Source organism: Podarcis bocagei (assembly GCF_964188305.1).
Source record: "Podarcis bocagei genome assembly, chromosome: Z".
NCBI classification, from domain to species: Eukaryota; Metazoa; Chordata; class Lepidosauria; order Squamata; family Lacertidae; genus Podarcis; species Podarcis bocagei.
In genome coordinates, this window is record NC_138140.1 from 45,936,261 (window position 1) to 45,962,566 (window position 26,306).

Consider the following 26,306-nt stretch of genomic DNA (forward strand, 5'->3'; position numbering starts at 1 on the left):
TGACTTGGAAAGGGATACACATCTAAAGCACAAAAATACTGCAAAAATGTCATTTGAAAATGTGATTAACCTATTACAGTTTTAGTAAGTCAAATCTAGTTAGCACCTTACTGAAGTCAGCCTTGAGTGTAAAATTAGTGCATATAATTGCTAAATATGTACTGTTCAACCAGTAATGGCACATTACCAGCCAAATCCTTGAAACTGAAAATGTTTCAGCTTTCACACATCTGGAGTAAACAATGTTTCCAATTTAACACAGAAATAAAATAGGTTCTTGCTTCTTTTTAAGTTGATTTTTTGAAAAGCAATCATTTATAAAGATTGCATCAACATCCATTAGCAGAGGAAGATCCAACTTTATTGAAACTGCTTGCATACAAAATATATTGCACTATAACCAAACAAATGTCAACATAAAATCCAATCTGTTGTAGCTAATATGTACAGAGAATATTGCCCAAGAGCAGTTACATTACAAGGTCATTCTACCTTGGTTAATTATCTACAGTATTTTAAACCAAACAGCTTACAGATGATGTGTGCAAGGTACCAATTTCAGTTTTTTCAAATACTATACATTTCCCCAAAATAAATAACTAGAAATCAACATTTAAAGTTTGGCAATATTTAAGACTTTTTAATATTTGTTAAGTTGTGTGCAGTTTGTTGCCATTTTTATATGCTTGCTTGTATGCAAGGGGGTGGATGGGCGGAGAGAAAGCAGCAGAGAAACAAAAATGCACAACATGCAGATACAAGGGCCAGGTTTGTACAATTCTGTACATAATCACCCAAACTCCTACTGGAGTAATTTAAGAAAAACAGAATAGCTTAAAATGGAAGTCCTATTACACTTTTTTTTTTTTTGCAAGTACAATTTCATTCATGATCAGAAATAAAAAGCATCCCCCACCCCTATTATGGGCAACTAAACTTAATGCCAACTTCAGTAACATGTTTTGAATCTACTTGTACACGAGACCTTGTAAGACTGTTCTGTTTCCAAGGCTGTTGAACTACACTATCCCTGAATTTTTCTAAGTTTCACATATAGAAATCAACTTCCTTTCTCATCTGAGACAGATTCCAAATTTCAAACAAAAATGTAGGGGAACTAAAAAGAAAGCTATTCTTTAAAATTGGTCCTCTGGCCAACAGCAGGCACAAACTACTAGCTTATGAACAAGGTACAATTTGTTCCCTCAGTAACCATGAATTGTTTTAGTTTATCACAAATGGAAATAGGTATAAAAAAACAAAACAAAAACAAAACAAAAAACTTCTCTTGTCCTGTCTGAAAAGGAAACAAAAACAAAACACACTATCTCAGTAACACAATCTGCCATTATTTCAGTGCAAAATAAATTTTCTGTTCTTAAAATTGCCTAACTGGATGTTTATGCAAGGAAAAAAATATGGAAAGCATGCATTCTTCTAATAAAGTACTAATTGTTGGAGAAGTTTTGCTACATATATTGTACATTTAGTGTTTCCAACTCAGCTTCCCTGATTTCTGCATCCAAATATAGTATTCCTACCTGCCAAGATATAAAAAAGGCACAGATCATACAACTTTTTGCTAAGGAAAATGACAATTTAGTTACATTACACATATATCGAGAGGCTCACTAAAATACTGAAAAAGTGAACCAAAATGTGAACTGACACAGGACATAAAACAGAACCTTTTAATGTTTAAGGTGAGTAACTCCTAAAAGATGAAAAACAGAAGCCCAATCTGATTACTGCAAACACTATTTATTCTAAAAATTGAAATTTAGCAGTGATTTTGACCAATTCATTGAAATGGTACAACTGAACAGAAATACCTATGCAGTTTCATTATTTTATAAACAAACAAATGGATTATTTCATCGTTTGAAGTGCAATATGTACTTAAAAGCAATTTTTTCCAGAAGTTCAAGGTATTTTTAATGCAAGTAAAACATCTTATTTTGAAAAAACTGCATACTGATGTTTAAAAAAGGCGAAAAGAACTTTTTATATTCATTTCATGCCCTGCGCCATCTTGCCTACTATTTGTCTTTGGCCTAATATGTTTATCTAATGTGGAATAAGTTTTACTGAAACAGTTTAGGAAATATAACTTCTCAAACTATGCAGTTTAGGGTACTCCATTCACCAACGGTTGCTGACCATCCCCGCTGTCCGACTTCTCTTTCTTCTGGTTACGATCTTTACCCGTGCGCAACCGGCTACCTTCATTGGAGGTATTCTGTGATGTTTTAGTGTGGACACTCCTTTCATTATTGCAGTCAATTCTGATCTGAAACAAATTAGAGTTATATAAAGCATACCCCTTTGATAATTTAAAAAGGAACATTTATCAAGACTCGTTGGAGAGCACTTTATCTAAGAAGTTCTCCCCCTTCTTCAAATAAAATATATTCTAGAAGTGTGCCGTTAAAGGGAACCAAATTTATTTTTAATACTGTTCAGGCATTTAGGCTTGTACAAAGGTCAGAACTTTCTGCAACACTTGACTGTATGTATCATAGCTATTAGTAACAAAACCTGGAATTTACCTTCCAAATAAGATGGAAGTTGATCTTCTACAGGTAAGCATTTAGTAGTTAAAGCTAAGCAGTGGTTTATTTTTGTATATTTTTAGAAACAGGATTTCTAATTTCTAAAAATGCATTTCAGAGCTTTTATTAAATCAACTGTTCAAAAGTATTACTCTACTTGATCCTTTGGGAATGATGGAGATTAAAAACCTAAATAAAATTATTTTGGGTGGTACCAAATGGTGTCTGTTCACTGATGGACGGTAACCACCAGCGGAATTGGGGGAGGCGACGACAATTTTAGGTAATTCCCATCCCTCCTACACCAGCTCAAAGTGTTCATTTTACCCAGTCAGATTTAGGGGCACACAAGGGAATGAAGGAGGAATTGCTAAAAATTAGCCCTCCCCCTTGGGCTAATGAACATCTTCAGTCATTGGTAGTAATATACCATTACTGAGGCAACTTCCAATGACCAAATGTAAAGTTGCAGAATTGCCAGGGGGGTGGGACTCTTATGCAGACGGATAGGTGTGCATGGATGCATCACTCCATGACTATCAAGAGCAACTCCATTTATGTAGATGCTGATGACTGCATAGGTAATAAATAAATAAACAAATGATTTTTTTTACCTGAAGTGACCCATCTGCTGTTCTCCCTTTAGTATCTCTTGAATTACGTTGACGGTTATCTGTTCGCAACTGTTCATCATTTCCTGCACATCAAAAATGGATTTTAGAAAAGTCTTCCCTGTTATTGTTGTTCTTTGGATCTTATCGTATTTTCTGAGTATAAGACAATATTTTGCTTTAAAAAATTAGTCAAAAATTGGGGGTTGTTTTATACACAGATGGTGAATGCACAGGGGTTTGTGTTCAGTGCAGGCTTAGTGGTGGACTGGGCAAGCTTGTGATTGCTGAAGAAAAGCTCAACACCTTTGTCCAACCTGATCGCTGCTGTTTAAATATAAATATACCGGTGCTTTGATTAAAAAAAAGAGTCGTCTTGATACATTGGGGTGGGGGGTGTCTTATGCATGGAAAAATACGGTACTTTTTAAATAGTAAACTGCACTGAGTATACTGGTAGGAAAGTGATATATAAATGTAAAAAAAGGAATGCTTTACATTTCTGGTGGAAATTAGATGTTCACACATTAAGATAGATAAAAATCATAAAACATTTTAGGGAAATGAGTCACAGAAAAACCTCTAATCAGTAGCTTAGGGTGGGACCTATAGCAAACCTGCCTTGATATGCCCCAAGCTGTGCAACTTTAGGGACATATATTGTGTAGGAACAAAACAGCTTGTTAATTGGGCAGATTTGGTGTCCTTCTTGTGAGTGGACAACAGTATTTAATGATATGTATTTCTCCTCTGTATTCTCTCACTCCTTGCTTTCTGGAAATTCCAGTTGCTATTTTGCCTCTATCATTCCTCAGTTTGCATGGAATATGGTTTGGCCCGATTCAGTTTTAAACAGGGTGTTTTTTTGTTTTGTTACTGCTACAATGTTGTTCAGCAAATCTACTAGCTTCATTTCTTCATTTCAGACACACACCAGCTGTACAGGACGTGATCAAGAGCTCTAATAGCTCATCTGCCATGTAGTATCATAATCATTTACTCACCTTTGAAACCTCCCCGACCCCTTCCTCCTTGACCACGTGCACCTCCACCACGTCTTCGCCCATCTCCTCTACGAAGGTAGCTGTCACGCTCTTCTTCTGCTGGGGCTAATGACCAGTCAATAAGCTCATCTCTGTGATCAGACTCTGTTTCAGAAGCATTTGATGCTTCAGAATTAGCTCCTATCAAAGTTTAAAAAAACCAAGACATACCACAGTCTATTTTCACAATATTTTAGAAAAATCCAACCAACTGAATGACCCACCGGTTAAAACTAGCCTCTTTCTAAAATATTGGTTTCATATAGTTTCTGTAATATTTCTCAGCAAGGGCAATGTAAAAGTAAAGTTCTAGTCTAGATTAATTTAAGCAGCTTATCTGTTTCAGAAAAGGGATCTCAGCTCAATTCACTAGTGCTAAGAATGAAGAGGAATTTATTATATGAGCTTCTGTTTAAAATTTGCTTTGACATAGCTGCAATAAGAGTCCTGATTACATGTAGCATGTGTGAAGAAATTGTACAGAACGGCTTGTTAAGACTACTGCAAGTAGTGACAAGAACAATGTGTAGACTTATAGTCACAACAGTTTGTAGACACTGACCAATACAGTTCACATGACAATGTCAAAATTTCAGAAAAAATAAAAGCTTTTCATTGTGTTTTTGTAATTTGTTATACAGCACCCAGAAACAAATGAAAACCTCACTATCCAATTATGGGTAATGGAAGAGGTAATTTTTCCTTCTGGATAAGAAATTAGGATCTTTGAACTCAATACATTACTTTCAACTTAAGGTAAATTAGTACATTAATAAAGCTAAATTTATAGATGTTCAATCTGTATAGTATTTCAGAATGGACATTAAGACATAACCAAATGAACCTGACAATGAACATAGTAGGTGTCACAACTATTATGTAGAAGTCACATTTATTTCCATATCTGCAACTCATTCACATTTTTAGACATACTCAACCACATAACAAATAAAGGCACATAACAAATCAGAACGGTACAAGTCTGAACAATCCAAGTTACCTACCTGAAGCATAGCCTGGTCCACGTCTCCCATGCCCTCTGTTTCTGTAGGGTCGGCTACCTCTTCCAAGGCCTGGGCCATCATCAGTCATGTATCCTTTTTCTTTATCTGTGCGGTTTGGTGGTGGTCTGGAAGTGGCCCCAATCTGTCGAAGCTGTTCATCTATTTGCAATCTCTCTAGACGCAGTTGATCCACTTCCTATAAATACAGAAATAAGTTACAGGACGTTGCTGCCATTTTAACCAATCTTATTAAGTGTCTTGGTCAGAGGTTTGGCTTCTTCCACAACTGGCTTAAGAAATATATGATAATGTCAGGATTTAAACCAGTTACTCAGCATTTTTAAGAATTCTGTTTCCTACATAGCTATTTAACATCAGAATTTGAATCAGCTTAGAAACTCAGAAAAATATCACAAACCCTTGTTCTAAGCCAGGGGTGGCCAACTCTCAAGAGACAGAGATCTACTTTCAGAATTAAAAACTGGCAGTGATATACCCCTGTTTTTCTGGGGTTCAGCTCAAAGTTGTGGAGCTTTTTTGGGGGAGGAGGAAAGCCCCGGGTTGTTGTTGTTGTTGTTTTTTTTTGGGGGGGGGGGTCAGCTCGAATCTGTTGAGCTTTTATTAGGGGTTTAAAAAAAGCTTTTTTGGGAGGAAAGGCTAGGGCCAAAGGGGTAAAGACACTCACAAAAAGATCACTATGGATCAAAACAGCAGCAGAGAAAGCTCCAGAAAGCTCCATCTTCCCTCCCAGAGATCATACAGCTATGCAGGGGGGGCGAGGGGGGCAGGAGTCAGTTTGGGGGCACTAAGGAAAGGGAGCCAGAGATCGACCGCAATCTATCAAAACCTCACAGGGATCTACCAGTAGATCACGATCGACCTGTTGGACATTGCTGTTCTAAGCTAACTTTTCCACTCCCCACGAAGTATGTTCATTTTCCTTACCTTTAAATAGTTGAGGTGATAATCCAAAAGAACTGTGGCATTTGTAATGCTGTCCTTGGTTCCCACAAAGACAAAAGGAACCATTCCCTAGAAAGAAATTAGTGAATCAGAGATCTTCAGGTGCAAAGCCATAGCAAATGCAATTTCTTTAGGAAAAGAATGAACATTCCTAGCTCTATCGATACTCATAACTTTCCAGATGGCATTTAAAATCTATGTGAATTATGTTAAGCAACATAAAATACTACAAGCAAATAATAAAGTATCAGTCTCCAGGTGGTTTACATAAAGACTATGGGTTCTTTCCAACTAAGTTCTACTCAGAGTACATTCACTGAAATTAATGGACCTAGGTTAGTCATGTCCATTAATTTCAATGGGTCTTCTCTGAGTAGAACTTTCGATACAATTCTCTAAAATTATATTTATTCATAATAAAGATAACTCACAACTTACATGAGGGTTACATTCTGGAGATGGTGCATATATACAAATACCACGCTTTGGAACTGCCCCTGGGGGGGCAACCTTATCTTCTGGAGCTGTTGCATTGAATAGGCCTACCCTCCAACCCGCAAGCGAGGAAGAGCTTAAAAGCTCTTTCTGAGCGGGGGAACTGCACAAAAAAAACACTCTGCCTTTCGTGTATTTAATCTGTGTTATTTCTACTGTGCAAAGTTGAAATCTCACATGCAAGCAGTTGTGAGCTACCTGTATATCTCAATTAAAGCCAAGCAGTGTACAAAAGAAAAAGAAAAAAACAAGTCAGTTGAGGAAGGTGTAAGCCAACAAAGGTTTAAAGAATTCTTTGGCAGTCAGTACTATCTCTTCCTCATGAATTACTTGAGGAAGGGGATTCCAGAAAGTGGGTGCTATCACTGAAAAGGCCCACTTTTGCATTGTCCTAAAGTGACAACATGCTGGTCCTGAACTGACCAGTGGTGTTTCCTCAGAAGATCTTAAAAATTAGCTTGATCTGTACTGTGGGAAGTGGTCTGCTAGATATCCTCATCCCAGGATAAAATCAACAAAACATTGAATTTGGCTCACAAGTAGGCAGCAGATGCTGATATCAATGCTGAGTGCGCCATGAACGCATCTGAAGTTGCAACTTCTGAACCAGGCATAAGAGTAGCCCCATGTGCAGAGCACTGAAAGTGTCTAATCGTGAGTTTATCATTGCGTGGACCATCATGGCAAGGGTATCCCTGTCCAGGAACCGTCAAAGTTAGCACACCAACTGAAATTGGTAATAAACGCTCCAAGACAATGAGGCCAGCTGGGTTTCTAGAGGTAGCAACTGGTTGAGCAGCAGAGTCAAACTATGCACCAGCTCCTTTAGAGAGAGTAAAACTCCATCCAGAGCTGGTATACAACTCAATTGCTGGGCCTGGAAACTGCCCATCCACAGTGTCTACACATTGTAAGAATTTAGTAGCTGTTTGGGTATCTTCAGCATACTGGTGACACCTTGACCCAAACCTCCAAATGAATGCACCCAACAGCTTCATATAGGTATTAAATAGCAATGGGAATGATGAAAGGGACCCAGGCAGAGTCGTCCAGCACAAGGTGGGAGAGAACCTGTACAGGAATGAAACAATCCAAAAACAGTGTTCCCAACTCTTAGATGCAAACCAGATGAGATGAGCATGGGCAGAGAGCATATAGCAAGCTGCATACATCTTGTGTACATCTTCAGACACGAGTAACTGCAACAGAGTCCATAAAAATGGACAGGATGATACGCTGAACACTTCAGAAACTTTATCAATGGCAACACTTAGCTTCACATGGAGGCAGGCAATTATCTCCTCAGATTGCCTTGCAGAATTTCAACAGTGGGCTTCTGGGGTTGACAGGACACCCATAGCAGCCCCAATCAATTTCTCTGACCAAACACCAGGTACAACTCTCATCGCCCAGGAAAGAAGAAAGGGGGTTTCATGTTCTGGCGATTCCCTCACTGCAAGATGTGAGGTTACAGGGAACCAGGCAGAGGGCCTTCTCAGTAGTGGTGCCCTCCATGTGGAACATCCTCCCATCAGATGTCAAGGAAATAAACAACTATTTTACTTTTAGAAGACATCTGAAGGCAACCCTGTTTAGTGGAGTTTTTAATATTTTATGTTTTATCAGGTTTTTAATATTCTGATGGGTGCTGCCCCAGAGTGGATGGGGTATAAACAATAAATTATTATTATATTATTATATTGAACATAATTACCCTTGTGGACAACGACTCCCCTTCAGACCATCTAATTTGGATTGGTGATGCACTGAGTACCTAGGTGGGCAAAGCTGGGTCAGATAGATTTTAACCAGCTGATTCATCCAGGTCCTGGTAATATGTGGCAGGTCTGTTCCCTTATCCAGAATCAGATCCGAGATTTTGTTAAGTACCGGCCTGGTGTTCATCAACAGGACCAGCAGATCAGAGGGCACAATAGTCCTAGGAGAGTGGTTACCCCACTTAAATGACACATTACATTTTGTAAAGTTAGGGAGCAAAGTCCAGAAGGATTTGCAGCCTTCCCAAGAGGAAAAAGACGGTTCAGTGACACCTCTAATTCCCCTACGCCTCCAAGGGTATAGGCATGAACATAATAATAATAATAATAATAATAATAATAATAATAATAATAATAATAATAATTTATTATTTATACCCCGCCCATCTCACTGAGTTTCCCCAGCCACTCTGGGTGGTTCCCAATCGAGTGTTAAAAATAGAGAATGGGCAAGAGATTGGGAGCAGATTGCCAATAGAAATCTGGGTCCCCCACCTCTCCAACAGTATCCTCTCCCCAGCAAACCATGCCCTCCCCTTCCATTGTTACATGTTAAATGTACATTTATCTGTTAAAAGATGATCCTTCAGTTATCACTTACGTTAAGTGTTAAATCAACTTGCAAAAGAGAAAAAAAACGAGGGGAGGGGAGGTTCAATGTTACTTACCTGCCAAGTTTTGAGTTCAGGTTTTTGCTTTCTCCCTGCCACAGTTGATGACACAACTAACGCCTGCAGTGTAAGGAATGCAAGTATTAGTGATGTCATTAAATACATAGGAGTTAACACAGAACCTTCAACTCAAAACTTGACAGGATATAAACACTGCAACCCACCTTTTAAAGAAGCATTTGAAAACTGCAAATAGGTATATGCCTAATTTACAGTATACATTGGTGTGCAAGTATCTCTCTGCAGTAGTTACTTTCTGCTTTTTGAGACATGGCCACCATACAAGCACTTTATAGTTCCAAAGAAATTATGCAATGGGCCAATGCAACAGATTTGTGTTTTAAATATTTATTAATACATGTGTTTGATAAAAAACCAAAGGCAAGTGACAAGTATGCTATTGGCACTAACTGTACAATAAAAAAATTACAATTGTACAAAACTGTACAATTGTACAAAACTGTATAAAAAAATTACAATACAATTTTTTGGCTTAATACCACCACCAAACTTTGGACTCAATCTATTAAAGTTCTGAGCCCATAAGATACGGCAGGATATAAAGACCATCACCAAAACCTAAGCTGTGAGATATACTTAAATTCTGAAATGGAAATACAATTCTCGATGTTCCCATACATGAATCTTTTGCTCTTTCAGAACCTAAAAAAAGGAAGTCTGTATTATGACCTTTAAGATGCCTGGGTTCTAAGCCAGTCTCTTTCACAATTCTCCATTTCATACCCGCCCCCCTCCTCAGTCAACTAATTTTTTATGTCCATTGAGCAATCCTCATTATACCTTTGAAAAACTTGGGATTCACACAAGTCTGCTGATACTGACTTGTATGTGCATGGTGACATTTTACTACACAAGAATTTATACATGGAAAATGGTTTGCTATTAATGTACAGGACAGAGTGGATAAAAATCAATGATTTTTTATTTATTTTTTAAAAATCATATTTTTTGTATTTAAATAGGATTTCTTTGACTTAAATCAGATTTTTAAAAATAAAATGCTTCTGGAGTAAAAATCTTTTTAGTATAGTTTAGTTTAGTTTAGTATAGTTTTCTATTTAAGTTACATTATGGTCCAAAGGCTATGCATCAGAAAATGAGGATTTGTTTTAAGTTTTTCATGTGTGCTAAAACTAAGTTGTTGTTTTTTAAACAAAAACATTTAACCACACCAGTTAACAAACATGTATACATATGCTACAATGTTATTGCTTTAGTTAAATAAATTGCTTAAATTGTTATTAAGGAAATGATAATTTTTCTCCTTCCAATAAAGTACAGCAGAAAGGTTGTCCAAATATAAACAGTTTACTGATTAAACCTCACAATAATTTCATAATTATCTGCCTATGTATTTCTAATAGTATAACCAAATCACTAATTTTTAATATAACTGTAAAAAACTACTCTGAAAATTTATTATTCCTAAAATAAAACCTTCCTCTGGTTGTAAATATTAAGATTATACCAGCAAGAATGAGTCTTTCTGTATAAAAAAAATAAAAATGATTTAAATCAATTTGATTTAAATCAAATCCACCCTGGTACAAATTATCCAAACATAATAAAGGAAAACCTTCAGTTTTCAACAATATCAAGCTAATGTTATCAGATAAGCTACTCCAGGGACTTGCATCCTGGTTTAAATTTCAACTCTGCCATGGACCTGCTGTGTATTCATGGGGAAAGTTCCCCTCTCTCCTAATTCAAGGTCTTAATCTCTAAAATGGAAATAGCGACCTATTTCACCAGGCTAAAAATAAGGATAACTAATGGCACTTTTAAGTACAGTCATACCTCGGGTTGAAGTAGCTTCAGGTTAAGCATTTTCGGGTTGCGCTCCGTTGCAACCCGGAAGTAGCGGAGCGCGTTACTTCCGGGTTTCGCCATTTGTGCATGCGCAGACACTCAAAATGACGTCACGTGCATGCGCGGAAGCAGCGAATTGCAACCCGCGCACGCACAGGTTGCATTTGCTTCAGGATGCGAACAGGGCTCTGGAACGGATCCCATTCGCATCCAGAGGTACCACTGTACAATGAAATATTATTCTTAAACAGAGGTTTATTTAAAAAGATCAAACATAATTAGGCAGGGTTGTTTACTTAGAACCTATATGCATAAGTTTTATAATAGAAATGGACAGTGCTTAGGAAATTGCATCTGTCCCCCCACCCTCACTAAATATGAAACAGCATATAAACCAAGTCCACTTTATTTCACTTCACATACCTCTTCCTGTGGAATATTTTTATCATTTTCAGCCTCAATTCTCACTCTTACAACACCTGATTTATCCACGATCTCTTGAATGAGTTTTCCATTTTTTCCTATAACTTTTCCTATTATAAAAACATATACAACAAGGAAAATTTAGGGTTTTGCTCAGACAAATAGAAATATTAGCACAAAAGATCTTTCAGCAACTATCTGAAAGTTTCAACCATGTGTTGCTACAGAATGTTTGCATACCAACCACTCCCTTCTATGAGGCTTGTAAGTGAATTTGGTTGAGTGCACATAGAAGCTTTCCTGTGAGATTGAGAACCATGCACACACACATGCTCCATCTTCATTGATTATTGTATTTACGCTTTTCTACTAGCCTATGGCTTAAAAAATTGGACTAACTCAACAACAAAAACCCCACATTATTACAAAACAGCAATGTACATTCATCTTAATCCAAATCAGGTGCTCCAGATGTTATAGATCATGATTAGCATAATGTTTTTTTTTTAAAAAAAACACAATTTTAAAAACAGTAACTTCAATCGCATATCCCCATTTTTAATCAGTTTATCTCCTGAAAATGCAAGTATGCTACCTGGGTACTGTAACTAGTCTTCATACAACCCTATAACTTGCAGTTATTTGATCCTCATGCACTGCAGGATTATACCTACTTAAACGCAAGAGGCAGATTTCTGTTTGACTCTAAACTTTTAAGAATATAAAAATAGGATAATTAAGACTACATCTCTCCATAACAGTTAGCAGAGGGTCTTGGATTTTGGGGTGTGTTTTATTAGATATAGTCATTATTGTAAACTGCTTTGTTATTTTTATGATATATTTTTATAAACAAAATAAACTTATAACATTTATAAATAAACTAATTAATTATGAAACTGAAATCAAATTCAAATATGTTAACACTTATTTCAATTAAACAAAGTGGTTCTTCCAGCTTTTGGGGTGCAGAATGTTAAGTAAGCAAGTGCTGATTCAGTGGACAAAATAATGTCTCTCTCAATGAGGAAAAGTAAATATTATGCTGTTTAGTTAGCAAGTCAAGTATTCATAATTTGAGAACTGAAATGCTCAGATAGTGGAAAGGCACAAAAGAGGAGCAAAAAGTTATCCATATGGGCTTCCTAGATATTTGTAATATGCAGGATGGCATCTCCTGGCTCTAGTGCATGTGATCAATTGCAAGACGCTGGATCCAGTAAGAGACACAATTAATAGATAAAATATATCACTTGTTCTATTACTTAAAATGCCTATTCCAAAAGCCAGGTAAATCCCCTCAGTGTTAATACAGAAAAGCATCTTTTAACTCAAAGCTGTCTAATGCATGGTTTTGAGAAGCTATGTGTGGACTTTTTATGGTGTGTATTGTTAGGATGTTAAACCACAACACATGTATCACAACTGAAGCTTAAAGAATAGTATAGCCATGTTTCAAATAGTCTTCTGATCTTTCCAAGGAAAAGAGCACTGACTTAGCTTTTGAACCAACAGTGAACTTTTCTTGACCTTTTTCTTTTTCTGAAAATGCCACAATTAATTGGTAGTTGATGTAATCATGAGCTCATATATGTTCACATTCACTTGCTTTGATATCGACTAATTGGCTAGCTTTGATGTTATCCTTATCTGTGGGGTTTGGCTGCTGGGCTCTGAGAACGGAAATGGGAAGCTATCTGAGATTTGGGTATTTGCCACCTATGCCCTCATTCAGTCAGGTGCAGTGATGGGAAATCAGCCCAAAGTGGTTATGTTGCTTTGTATCTAAAGTGTGTGAATGTTTGCTTGGGTATGAACACACCATCTCCTTGCTGCGGTTTCTGTAAAGTCTAGCAAACCTGACAAGCTCATAAGCATGCACTTTTCTTTAATAAAGCACTAGAACTTTGGCATTTTTGAAAACATTATGGCATTTTTGACATCCTTCTTTGGTATCCCAGCACTCGACTACTCCCTGCTTTGGGCCTTAGGTTCCGAACAGCTTCAAAATCATAGTTCAAATCAACATACCTACTAAGTTTCTGGGGACTTGGATGACATCTTCAGCAAATTCAAGGTAACTTCTTGCCCTCTTTACTGCATCTTGATCCTATAGGAAATACAAATAAAATGGATGTTAAAGGGTTGCAGTGTCTTAGAATCAGAGCTGTGTTTGTGTTTGTGCGTGTGAGAGTGAGAGTGAGAGAGAAAGAGAAAGAGAGAAACAGATGCAACTCACCTCCCCATAAATATGGAATGTACAAGTGTCTTCATCAAGATCTATAGCTGTCACACCTGGTACTTTCCTGGCTTGCTGAATATTAGCACCATGAGTGCCAATGGCCAGACCCATTAGATCTTCACGTACAATGAATTGTTCATGAAATCGTGAAGCAAGCTGCCTTGAACTCTGTGGAAAGATGCATTCTTGGTTAGAAATGAAACTTTAGATAAAGGTAAAGGGGCCCCTGACCATTAGGTCCAGTCGTGACCGACTCTGGGGTTGCAGCGCTCATCTCGCTTTATTGGCTAAGGGAGCTGGCGTACAGCTTCCAGGTCATGTGGCCAGCATGACTAAGCCGCTTCTGGCAAACCAGAGCAGCGCATGGAAACGCCGTTTACCTTCCCGCTGGAGTGGTACCTATTTATCTACTTGCACTTTGATGTGCTTTCGAACTGCTAGGTTGGCGGGAGCAGGGACCAAGCAACGGGAGCTCACCCCGCCGTGGGGATTCGAACCGCCGACCTTCTGATCGGCAAGTCCTAGGCTCTGTGGTTTAACCCACAGTGCCACCAACGTCCTTGAACTCTGTGGAAAGATGCATTCTTGGTTACAAATGAAACTTTAGAGGAGTGCAAAATCAGCAAAGTTCCTCACGCTCTCTTTGAGATGCCTTAAAAAGTACCAAATAGAATCAGTTAAGCTAGCAAAGCAATTACGTGTGGAAAATCTGTTAGCATTTTAAAGTACCGTAGATTCTGGCATATAAGACGACTTTTTAACCCCGGAAAAGAGGTTAAAAAGTTGGGGGTCGTCTTATACGCTGGGTATGGCTGCAGTGGGCGGTGGGCTCCGCTCCACGCCGGGGGAAGCTGCCTGGCAAAGCTGCCCAGCAATGCTAAGCCGGCTTCGCTGGGCGGTTTCCTCCCGGCGCGGAGCAGAGTGCACCGCCCACTGCTGATGCGGCGGCAGCTTCCGAAGGAGCAGTGGGCGATGGGCTCCGCGCCGGGAGGAAGCCGCCCAGCAAAGCCGGCTTAGCATCGCTGGGTAGCTTCCTTCCGGCACGCAGCCCATCACCCACTGCCGCTGCCCAGCGAAGCTGCCGAAGCGTATAAGACGACCCCCCCAATACAGTCATACTTCCGCTTACATATCCCTCTGGATACGTAAACTTTGGGTTGCGAACGCAGCAAACCCAGAAGTGTATACCACCTGAAAACTCTCCACAGAGGTATCAGTAGAGCATATACAACTTTAGTAGAGTTTCAGTACAGTTTTTTTCAAATAAAAATGGATACAGTACCTCTAATTGTTTGCTTGCTTCTTCGTTTCTCATAATCAATGATAACTTGGTGCGAAGGCTTCGAAAGTGCATATCAATTAGCATATTTGCACGTTTTGTTGTTACCTCATCAATAGACTAAAAAATTTGGGGATGGGAGGAAAAGAGATCTTTGATCAGTATCACATCCAATGTAAAACAGTTTGAATACATCAAAAGCAGAAACACATACCAAAATTATAAGCTGATGGGCTTCAGAATCATATGTGACTGAGAATGCCCCAACTGCCTTCTTGAAGTCCTTGTGTGCGGATTCCTTAGCACACCTAAAACACAAAGTACTTAAAAAATTCAGAATGTTCATTTAATGGAACCATCTCATCGTAAAGCAATCACAGGATTGCATGAAGAGCAGTATCACCTAGTATGCTTTGCACCATAGTGTGAGGTAAGAGAAGAGCTGCCCAAGAGCTCCACTGTGTTTCTCAGCTGACCTGCCCTTATCACAAGTAACAATGAAATGCCACAGTCTAGCAAAAAGACCTGAGTCATGTATGATATTTAAGTGACTAAAAGTGAAATAATTCACAAGCCTCCAACAGTAGTTAAATTTATACTTACATATTTTCATTTGGTTTCAACTAGTTAGGTTATCTGCCCCATACATGTACAGGTGAGATGTGGCATAGTGACAGGTGAGATGTGGCATCCTAATCATTCATATTCATGAATACATTGCAATGAATACAATATTTTAATTAAATGTTATGTTGCTGTACACAATGCCTTTCAGGGCTTTCAGAACTATCTAAACTGCAATGCATTTGTAAACATCTTTGTAAAAGTCATGCATTTGTTGTTACTGGAGTAGAACAAAAACTATAATGAGATGGTATTACAAACTTTAAAAAATGGATTAAAACTCTTTATAAAAGATCTTTATACTCACATTTGCCTTAAATCTTCTGGTACATCAAGTCTGATTTTATGAAACGTATCCTTTGTTGCAGGTTTGTTGGGATTCACAGATCGTAGGCGCTCAATTGTGACAATTTCATTGTAGGTAGCATCACAGGCTGCATATTCTATTACATAAAACTAATTCAAAAGAACAAAATTGTCTAAGAGAATGTTTAACTGAGAAGTGATGTGTGCTACAACTGTACTTCGAAGGGGTCTCACTTCTGGGAGAAACTACATTTTTTTTGCTTTAACATATATTTAAGGTAAAAGGTAAAGGACCCTGGGACGGTTAAGTCCAGTCAAATTTGACTACAGGGTACGGCACTCATCTCCACTTTCAGGCTAAGAGTCTGTGTTTTTCCACAGACAGCTTTCCTGGGTCATGTGGCCACCATGACTAAACTGCTTCTGGAGCAATGCAACACTGTGATGAGTGCCAGAGCGCACAGAAACACCATTTACCTTCCTGCCGCAGTGGTACCCATTTATCTACTCACAATGGTATGTTTTCAAACTGCAAGGTTGGCAGGAGCTGGGAAAAAGCAATGGGAGCTAACTCTGTCACACAGATTTGAATTGCCAACCTTATGATCGGCAAGTCCAAGAGGCTTGGTGGTTTAGACCACAGCGCCGTCTGCATCCCTTTGACAGATATTTAAACTAGGGTTCTAGGAGGAAATTTCCAATAAATTGGAAGTACTTGAAAAGAGACCCACAATAACTTGAAACCCAAAAGCTACACTTAACATGTCAATCCCAGAATATTAAAATATATATATTCCTACCTCACCCTTTATCATTCTCACTTTAGCCAGCCACCAGCAACATGGTTCCTTTTCATTAGCCCTGGAATAAACCTAAACAAAATCACAGTGTAGAATATCTTATTATTATGCAGTAGACACAGTCACAGAATATGACTCCTAATCTCAGGGTCATAGGTTCAGGTCTCACATTGAGCAAATGATTGCATTGCAGCAGTTGAACTAGATGACCCTCTTGGACCCTTCCAACTCTACAATTCTATGATCTAGTGGAAAAACAGTACACCACACTAATAATGCTCCCCACTATACTGGAAATTAGGAGTTGAAAAGAGATTATTATTCATATCCCCCTACATACCACTGAGTTGCAGCACCATAACCATTCTGCTGTATTAAATGTACATGGTCTAGCCATATTCAAAGCCATCCTGCACCTTCACCTGGGTGTGATCTGGAAGCTAGTTTTTTCAAGGCGAGGGTGTTGGGGAAAGAATCTGTAATGTATATTTTCTACTCTCTTTCAATAGCAAGTTTTCTATTTCTAAAATATACTGTGTTTCAAAAAACCAAAGTGAATGCATCAAGAGTCAGTTTGAGCAGTTTCACAGTTATACTTTGGTTCTTCATACATGTTCAATGAATACATGGAAGGGGAACTGGATTGTAGCATCAGGCTTTGCCTCAGCCAGTGTGAGAAAGTTGAGAATGGCTCTGAGCAGATTCTGTACAACTATATGCATATATAGTTTGTACCAGACAATACAGTTGTGCATGGTGTAAACAGCTGAATACGTGCAAACTGTGGGACAGCACCAGTGGGCACAATCTTACCCTCAACAAATTCATTAAACATATGGGGAAAATATGTGATTGCTGAAAGTCTGTAACCAAGTACCCAGAAGTAAGCCAGTTGTTACTCAGCTGGACTAACTCCTAAGGATACATGTAGAGGATTGTGTAGTTAGGAATTTCCAAGTAAAGCTTTTAAACAAACACTGCAGTTCAAATGATTTTGGGTTATTGGAAAAGGTCTGAAATATTTGTAGATCAAGTAAAACCGTGCATGCTTTTAGTTTAATAAAAACCAGGCAAATAAGCACACTATGTTAGAACTATATCAGTTGGGGTCAATGAAAAGTTTTCAATCCTCAAAGTTTTTTAGAAAACCCGCAGCATTGCTTCAAATCCAATGCATGCAAGGTGCTCGACGATTAGAGCCAAGGGCTAGAGACTGAGTAACAGGTTGCTGGATGTTCCAAGTTGAGATGCAAAAGAATCTCTGCTGGACATGAACTAATTGCCCAACATAGGGTTTGTGCTGAAGTGCAAATCAGCAGCAGCCTGGCATCAGGATGGGTTAAGACAGATCTCTATGAGAAGCTCTCGATGCATGTAGCATGTGGGATTGAGGCTACAATTAAGGAGAGACATGCAACAGTAAATTATCTCTGATGGGTATAGAAAAGACGGTTTATAGTCCTGTTTCCACTGAATTAGTGAAGTTGTGGAAAATAACCAGATTTATTCTGTTAATATTTCTTTTTCTACTTACAGTTTTATTTCTAGATTACCTCAAACTGGCAAGCTATCTTTCTAAAAAAAAAGCAATTAAAAATTAAACCCAGAATGATTAAAGTATGGCACTTTGGGGTTCTTTTGAAGACCTAGCTAGCAGAATTGCATTTTTTGCTAAAAATGATCTCCTTGACACTTCTGGAGTCTGCATGTAATATCACTCATCCTGCATACACCATCAGCTGTCAACTAGTAATAATGTAAGATTCTCAATGTGAAAATCTAAGTGTAAACAGAAAAATGTTCTATTTTGACTGCATGCACACCTGTACCTTTATGTCCACACACTGACATCTACTGTTTTCCTGGATTTCTTATGCCTGTACGATTTCTTTTGGTTTAGATCTTTTGTGTGATTGTTTCTTTCAAATGGATTTTTAATGGGTGTGAATTGCTTCTGATGCACACTGCTTGAAAAAGTAGCCTAAAAACGTTTTAACAAAGACTGCAATTATGTTCCTCTAAAAAACCTACAACTTTATCTATGTTTTCGCCTGACCTAAAAACTTCAATTAAAACAGTTATTACCTCAACTTCATCACTCTCATTTATATCTTTATTGTAACCCACAGGTGGAGGAAACCTGACATCATGGAAAGGAATCTGTCTCTCTGGCTGCCAACTGAAATACAAAATAAAAGCAAAGGCTATTAAATAGTAACTGAATCAGGTGAAGCAGAAAGTACACAACATCAATAAAGAACAGTGGCCAGTGATTACTTACCTGGACCCTAACCCTGTGAGCTGGAATAATCTGAACAAATTCAAAATTATTAGGAGTCTGCAATGGACTGATTATATAAGCTAACTAACTTGGAAAGAGTGTTAAATGAGGGAAAGAGATGGATTTTTATCTTTGTAATTCTGAAATAGTAAAAAATAGCCTTTTAAAAGTGTAACCAAAAGCTGTTTTACTCATTGTCCCAGATAAATTTGTTTTGACTTATTTGACAAAGTTTAAGGCAAACCAGCACAATGGAAGGCCTATGGACTAACTGTAACTTATTTCCTGACAGCTTGTAGTCCCCCACCAAGAATGTAAAACACTAATTTTCTAATCTTTGTTTAATGCACTCAATAATATCAAAAATAGAATAATGGTTGGATCATTATGACTGCACAGTTTCTCCTTCATCTTAATTTTGAGTTTAGTGAAAATATCATGCTATGGGTTGCTGAGGAAAAAAGTGAAGTACTGTAATAAGGTTGTTGAAAAGTCATTACAGTGGTGGAACAAAAAACATGTCTGAAAAAAGTTTAAAGAGGGATCCTACATGGTGCAGATTGGCAGGCGAAGGTATCAGGAAGTTTATTTCTCATCAGTTTCTGATAAGAGCTGAAAAAAATCTTTGAAACAGAGGCAGAGGAAGAACTTCTAGACACATGCTTTTCTATTTGCATTATACCTAATGTTATAGAATGTTTTGAAGGCTCGTGCACAAATGTGTATATTGGAGGTGCACAACTCAAATTATTATTATTAATTTGAGTTGTGCACCTCCCATTTAAAATGCCCCAAACTGTATAAATGCTCTCTCCAATCCTCACTTTCAATGCATAGGAGTAATAGTTATAGCACAACAGCTTCTTGAACTAACTCCAAAGGAGGAATCAACCTTAGAACAGTATATTGACAGTTGAAGCACTATTTTAAGTCAACACAAAATCACAAACCCTAACAAAAGACATCAAAAAGGGGGGGGGGAGACAGGTTTCAGAATATTTATATTTTCCTTTATTAATCATAGTAACTTAACCCTTAGCCAAAAAAAACATGTCCTGATTTAGGTGCTCTTAAGACTTTCAGGTTTGCATTGTTACACGAAACAAAGTGTTAGACTGTTAAACAGTTAACCTCCCATTTTAAGCGATATCGCAGAGAAGCATTGCAGTATATTACCAAAAGTAATGTGAGTTGGCAGCAAAAGATGAGTGCCATGAGTGAAATGCATCACATGAACATTTCACTGATTTCAATAAAGCACATTTTGGTTAGAGTTTATCACTTTGTCATACAAGAGGTAAAGACAGAACATTTTCACAGGTATCATTTGTAAGTCACAATAAACCAGAATTAACGGTTTACCCTGGCTGCTTCTTTCTGGTATATTTGTCCCCTACATGAGAGTGCATGGAGAAAAGAAAACACAATTCCTGGCTTAGCATTAAGGTCTGAACCATGGATTGTGACTTGTTTCCTACGTAGCCTGGCAGGGAAGAGACAATGAGCCAAGAAAGGAATGTTCATGAAAAACCATAAACTATGGCTTCCTGAGTTCAGGTATGCAACTTCGTATCTTGGAGCAAGAAAGAAATGCAAAAGGTTAGCATTTGAAGGTACCTTTCAAAGGAGCAACTGAACCTGCAATTGATATTATTTTCTTAAGATTAAGACTACTTAATTATAAAACTATCTAAGCAGCGTAAACAATAATATTTATACATGTAATTCGTTCACCAAAGACAACTAGATTAAATGCTGAAATGGATTAATCTTTAACAGACATGCTGTTTGTTTTAATTCATCTCCCTATATAAAACTTCTCAACAATTCTTCAGGTTATAAACTATTCTACAGCATTAGGGAAACGTCTCCCCCACATGGAAAAAATATCCCAGTACCAACCTACATAGTCATCTCTATGCACAGAACTCTTCAGCTATGGGTATAAAGGGGAGGAGTTATTTAAGTGTACAGCAACTCATTTTTTCCCATGTGCTTAATGGTGAGGATATACTTGTGAGAAATTAATAGCATGCATTTGCCCCCAACATTTGACCAAGTGCCTTCGAGTTCCAAAGAAAATGCCAGCAATGGCAGGCAACCGCTTCTGTAAGTAGTTGCAAGCAGTGTTAGAAACTGAGATATGAAAGCTAGGAGCTAAATGGCACCTTAAACCTAGGTTATGGGTGCAAGAACAGAATGTCTAGGCGTGCTTTTTAATAACAAGAATACAAAGCTGAAAATGAATGAATTGCAGCTGAAATATTATGTTCATTTTTCACATGGTCTAGTCCTTCCCCTGCCCACCCACCCCTAATATACTTAAGAAGGTTTCTTCTCCAGTCTTTAGAGAGTAGCTGGAAATGAGGCAGAAAAGGGTCCTCCTTTCCTTCCACTCTGCAGTTTTAATCGGAAATATTAGGCCCAGAGCTCAGAAACTGCTCATGCTAATGAAATTCCCTGTCGAACAATGCACCTAGAACAATGGGAGTTTCAAACACTGGTTGCAAGGCTGCAAGAGAAATATTTAAGTTTATTCACTACCTCAATGCCACAACATTTCTAGACTATATAAAATTCATAAGTGCATCTCCTAAAACTATTCAAGTCAGTACCAGGACCATACGTACTTATTTTCAAATGCAACCGTTATTGAATCTTCATGCACATCCTTCACAAAAGCCTGCAAAAGAGAAGTGAGAATTTACAGGTATTAGTATTGAGATATCTTTTAAATACAAATTATTCTTAATGGTATAATATGGAAACTCTGAACCCTTATTCCAAATGCAACAAACTGGCACAATATAGCAGTTGGTTGGCTATGCTAAGAATTTATGCACGTTACATGCATGGAAGAGAAATATGACAAATGCAAAAGGGTACCAAAATATATGTATGGCATGCATACTGTTATTACTAATACCGTATTTTTCGCACCATAGGACGCAGTTTTTCCATCTTAAAAACTAAGGGGGAAAGTCTGTGCGTCCTATGGAGTGAATGCAGGGGGGGAGGCAAGCAGGAAAAGCCCCCAAGAGCCACACACAAGCTTCGCGCAGCTCTTGCGGGCTTTTCCGCAGGAGGGAGAAGGGACTGACGCGACCAGTCAGTCCCTTCTCCCTCCTCTAGAAAAGCCTTGAGCAATCTCTCCAGTCATGGGAGGCTGCACAAGGCTAAAGTGGAAGCCCGGGCAGCGAGCGCGATCCATCCCGCTCGCTGCCCGGGCTTCCTCTTTAGCCATGCGCGCCTCTCCAGCCGCGGGAGGCTACGCAAGGCTAAAGAGGAAGCCCGGGCAGTGAACACGATTAAACAAAACACAACAGATTAAACAAAACACAAGAGAAGGAACTAGCATAGAAAAAGAAGAGAAAAGGGAAAGAGGGAGGATACAAAGGTAGATCTTAACCCCTGCCTCACCTGGGAGCTTCTCTGGGCAGGAATTCCCTCGGCTTAAGTGGGGTGAGGGAAGAGTGGCAGGTAGGGGGGTACCTACCTAGACAGTGAAGCCACATGTCTCTCCAATGAAAATTGGGAGTGGGCATTGTGTGAAGTGGCTGTGGATCTCCTGCCGCAGAAGTGTAGGACTGTATAGAGTTGGGAGGGCCACCTGAGGGTCATCTAGCCCAGCCCCCTCACAATGTAGGAATCACAGCTAAAGAACGCCAGGCAGATGGTCCCCCAACTGCTGCTTAAAAGCCTCCAGTAGTGGAGACCCCCCAACAACTTCCGAGGTCACAGATTTGCGGGTTGGAAGGGAACCCCAGGAGTCATCTAGTCCAGCCCCGGTGGACAGCGGGCACGATCCATCCTGTTGTGCAAGACTACAGATGCTGCTCAAGGCTAAAGAGGAAGCGTGCAGCCTGTCCGTTGCTCTTTGGGGCTGGGGGGGGAATAATATTTTCCCCCTTGATTTCCCCCTCTAAAAACTAGGTGCGTCCTGTGGTCCAATAGAGCGAAAAATACGGTATGTTACAGCAAAAAAGTTTGTTTAAAGTTGGTATTTAAAGTTGCAGATTTACTATCCAGTCACCCCAGAACATCTTTGCTCAAATGTTTAGAAAGTATGGTATCACACACACAGTGAATAAGTAGTTGTCACTATTTGAGCACTAGCATTGCAAGATTAGGCTCAGAGAGGACAAATGTAACATCTGAATTTTAATCTGGAATCTTTTCACAAGTCCTCCGACTCAGAAAAAGCAACCCTCCACAGCGGTCCTGAAATAGAAAACTTTTAAGAACCACTGCATGCTTCCATAGTATTATAGGCAGATGTTTTTATTTAGTTCTATTTAACTTGCTGATTGTAGCTGGATTCAAATTAATTTAACTGTACATATTGCAGCTGAAGAGCAGCATTAATAAACCTGTACATTTAGAAAGTAAAAATACACCTATTTCATCGGAATGAAAGAAATAGTATCAGAAACCCCCACTAATAACTATCAATGGTCTTGTTTGGACACAACTATCTTGATACATTGAAATTAACTGTCTTGTTTGGAAATCACAAGTAGGTAACTTTTGCAGAAACCAATTCCCAACTTCTTTCTTGCTTCTTTTGCATCGTTTAAATAGAAAATTCCATCAAGTGTATGTGGCAGGCAGCTTCCACCTGAACTACTGGTTAGGTCTGGCCCGTTTGATTGGTTTTATATTCTTAAACCATGTGGTCATTTAAGAGGCTAAGTATTAACTCTTTTTGTCAAAGTTGATGCAAAAAGAACAGAGAGAAGAAACAATGCCCAAATATCTACTAGTGTTAAGCATTAAGAGCTACCTTCTAGTGTTTATATAAAAAGTGAAAGTTAACAGTGATAAACTATTTTAAGCAAATGTCTTCTAAGAATCTAAGCAGATCCTAGCTGCTCAAGTTAGGATTTTTAGTTCAATTTCTATATCAACTGCAATGCCTAGAGGATTAGGTATGCCCTAGGTATTGTTCTTAGGAAAACTAAGGTTCAGAAGTTGATACCACTGAATCCTTTGGAAATTACAGATAATTGAATTAAATCCACAATAAATGATACTTCATGTTCTGAATGTTGCCATTAAGCCAATTTCTCCACTATCAAATGGAATATGTCTAATACTCTAATATGCTAGCAGCTGAATCACAATAATTGTGATTTTGATTTCAATAGGGCTAAAACAGGGCAGAGGATGCCTGAATAATTTGGTTGAGAATATTTTGTGAAAGGAAAAATAAAAAGAACCTTCAGCCAACTGATACAAATGTATTAATAGTTTGAAGTTAACTATTGATTTGTTGCAGAAGCCAGCCTAAGACCAATGCAAGTTTGAACCACAGGTGCAAGAAATAGTTGAAATATACACAAAAGCTTAAACCAAGAACAAACAGTTGGTTTCTAAGGTGCTACTGGACAATTTTTTTATACATTTCAACTGTGTCAGACCAACAGGGTTACCTACCTGAAGCAAGTAATAGTGTTAGTTAACACTATGCAAAAAGGCGCTCATGAGGATTCAATTTTAAAAAACTTTTACAAATTTTGGGTGCACTTGGAGCAACAAAGACTGGGCATCTCACCATGTATTGCCACACTCTTTCAACTTCACCTACTAGAATCCCCTCATCCAAGTTAAATGTCTCCTGCAACTCTTCCTCAAAACCTACACTTTCCCCCACTCGTTTCTATATTTAACCAGGTCCCCAAATACACCTTTAAGGCTTCTGGGATGCATGCCTCAATCATCCAGGGAAAGAAACCACAGCATCACTAGCCTCCTACCCTCTCAACTCCTTAACCCCCTTCATCAAAACTAGGTATCCCCAACTCAGCTGGGTTAACTGCTGCCCAACTCAGACACCTACTCTTTACCAAAACGACCCCATGAGCATACGCATATAATATACAGACACCCAAAATGAACTGCATATACCACCAATATTGGCCATTTGGGAGCAGGTGGGATGTTTTTCATGCATTTCTTTTTTCCATATTAGTTATGCTATCTATGTCAGGCAGGTGGGTGTGTCCTCTGTCTGTCTGCAGTTTTGGGTTGCCGTGCGCTGAATAAAGCAACTAAAAAGTACAACTGATGACAACAAAAACCACGGACAAAGTGCGCGCACACACCCTCCCCGCCGCCTGCCAGGCAGTAAAAGATTCCAGTTGCTGGAAGCCCCAAGGAGGGAGCCCCCTTCTCTTGCTCCGGGTCTTTGCCGCTTCCCATTTGGGGCGCCTCTGCCCGGCTCGCGGCAGGACCGAGCTGCGGGAGGAGGAGCGGCTGGGTCCGATGCACTTTTTTAAAATCACGCTTTAAATTCATACGCCCACCTTCCCTTTGCAGACCGCGGGGCGGCTCGCGGCGCAAAAAGGCGGTGTACAAACTTAAGGAATAGTAATGCAAGATGGAAACACAAAACGCGTAATAATAATAATAATAATAATAATTAAAACACAGAGACAAAGCAAACCATTAACTCGCCCCCCCCCCAAGGCAACAGGACACCAGTCAGCCCAAAGCCTGAGGGAAGAGGAAGGCGCAAGGTGGACGCGCCCCAACTCACCCTAATCAACTCGTACCCCGGCCGCCAAACTGAGAGGGGCCAGGGCTCCCCCCCAAAAAAATAAAACAACCCCCGCAGCCCTTCAGCCACAGGGGGCTGTTGCCCATCGCCAAAGGGCGACGGTGGGGCGAGGGCGCAGGTGGCGAGGTCGCCGGAGGTCCCTACCTGTAGCCCCGGAGCCCCTTTCGCGAGTCGGGCGCCTGCCCCCCACCCCATTAAACCTCCGCTTCCCCGCCAGGCCGCCCCTCCGCCGCCCGTTACCTTGTAGAAGGCCCCGTTGGAGCCGCGCACCTCCACCACCAGCTCCTCCATGTCTGCTGCCGGGCAGGAGGCTGGGTTGGCGGCGCTGGAAGGCCCTCCTCGGCTGAGGCAGCCGGCGGCGCCGCGGCCGCCTGCTCCTCCTTTCTTGTGGCCTCCGGGCTCCGTGTCCCTGGCGGGCGCGTGGAGCAAGAGGCGGCGGCGGCTTAGGCCGGCGAGCGGCTGCTGCTGCTGCTCCTCCTTCGCCTCCTCCTCGACGCGGCTCGCCACCACCACCGTCGCCGCCGCCGCCGCCGTTGTCGTGGTGCTGGGGGCTGGGGCTGCCGAGAGTCGCCGCCGCCGCTGCTGCCCGGAAATGAAAGCGAAACGGTCGCTGAGGGGAGGACGCCTCTGAGGAGACTGAAGCCGGAGCTGCTGCTGCTGAGGCGACTGAGGAGAATGAGGCGGGGAGCGGGGGAGGGGCGCCGCCGCGGGCCGCCCGCTTCGAATGTAAACATTAAAAACCTGGCGCCGTCACGTGACGCGGCGGGGCCCCAAGCAGGCGGCGGCGGCGGCCGGAGAGGCAGCAGTAGTTAGTGCGTGCGGCGGAGGCGGAGGGGGGGTAGGGG

At 39.9% G+C, this 26,306-nt stretch overlaps 1 protein-coding gene across 3 annotated transcripts; it reads right to left on the reverse strand.

Moving 5' to 3' along the window:
• Window positions 1-339: 339 nt before the first annotated feature.
• FMR1 (fragile X messenger ribonucleoprotein 1) lies at window positions 340-26,306 on the reverse strand. 3 transcript variants are annotated; one of them, XM_081179020.1, is made up of 16 exons: window positions 25,702-26,304; window positions 21,533-21,585; window positions 18,707-18,800; window positions 16,622-16,693; window positions 15,823-15,971; window positions 15,106-15,199; window positions 14,895-15,011; window positions 13,610-13,780; window positions 13,402-13,480; window positions 11,371-11,480; window positions 9,115-9,177; window positions 6,156-6,242; window positions 5,211-5,406; window positions 4,168-4,347; window positions 3,167-3,249; window positions 340-2,290 (listed from the first exon to the last, which is right to left on the reverse strand). In XM_081179020.1, exons 1-16 carry the CDS (start codon window positions 25,750-25,752, stop codon window positions 2,129-2,131), a joined length of 1,761 nt encoding a protein of 586 aa, XP_081035146.1. In that variant the 5' UTR covers window positions 25,753-26,304; the 3' UTR covers window positions 340-2,128. The 3 variants fall into 3 exon arrangements, with proteins under 3 accessions (XP_081035146.1, XP_081035147.1, XP_081035148.1); XM_081179022.1 differs by having other exon boundaries at window positions 2,248-2,285; window positions 25,702-26,306; XM_081179021.1 differs by lacking the exon at window positions 9,115-9,177.

Bases quoted from the DNA above. Each gene is read 5' to 3' on its own strand.
- FMR1 (XM_081179020.1), bottom strand. From the start codon at position 25,752: ATGGAGGAGCTGGTGGTGGAGGTGCGCGGCTCCAACGGGGCCTTCTAC. The intron at 15,972-16,621 runs GTAGGAATATAT...CTTTTGAATTAG, and splicing joins TGAGAATGATAAAGGGTGAG to TTTTATGTAATAGAATATGC. The intron at 5,407-6,155 runs GTAAGGAAAATG...CTGTATTTATAG, and splicing joins ATCACCTCAACTATTTAAAG to GAAGTGGATCAACTGCGTCT.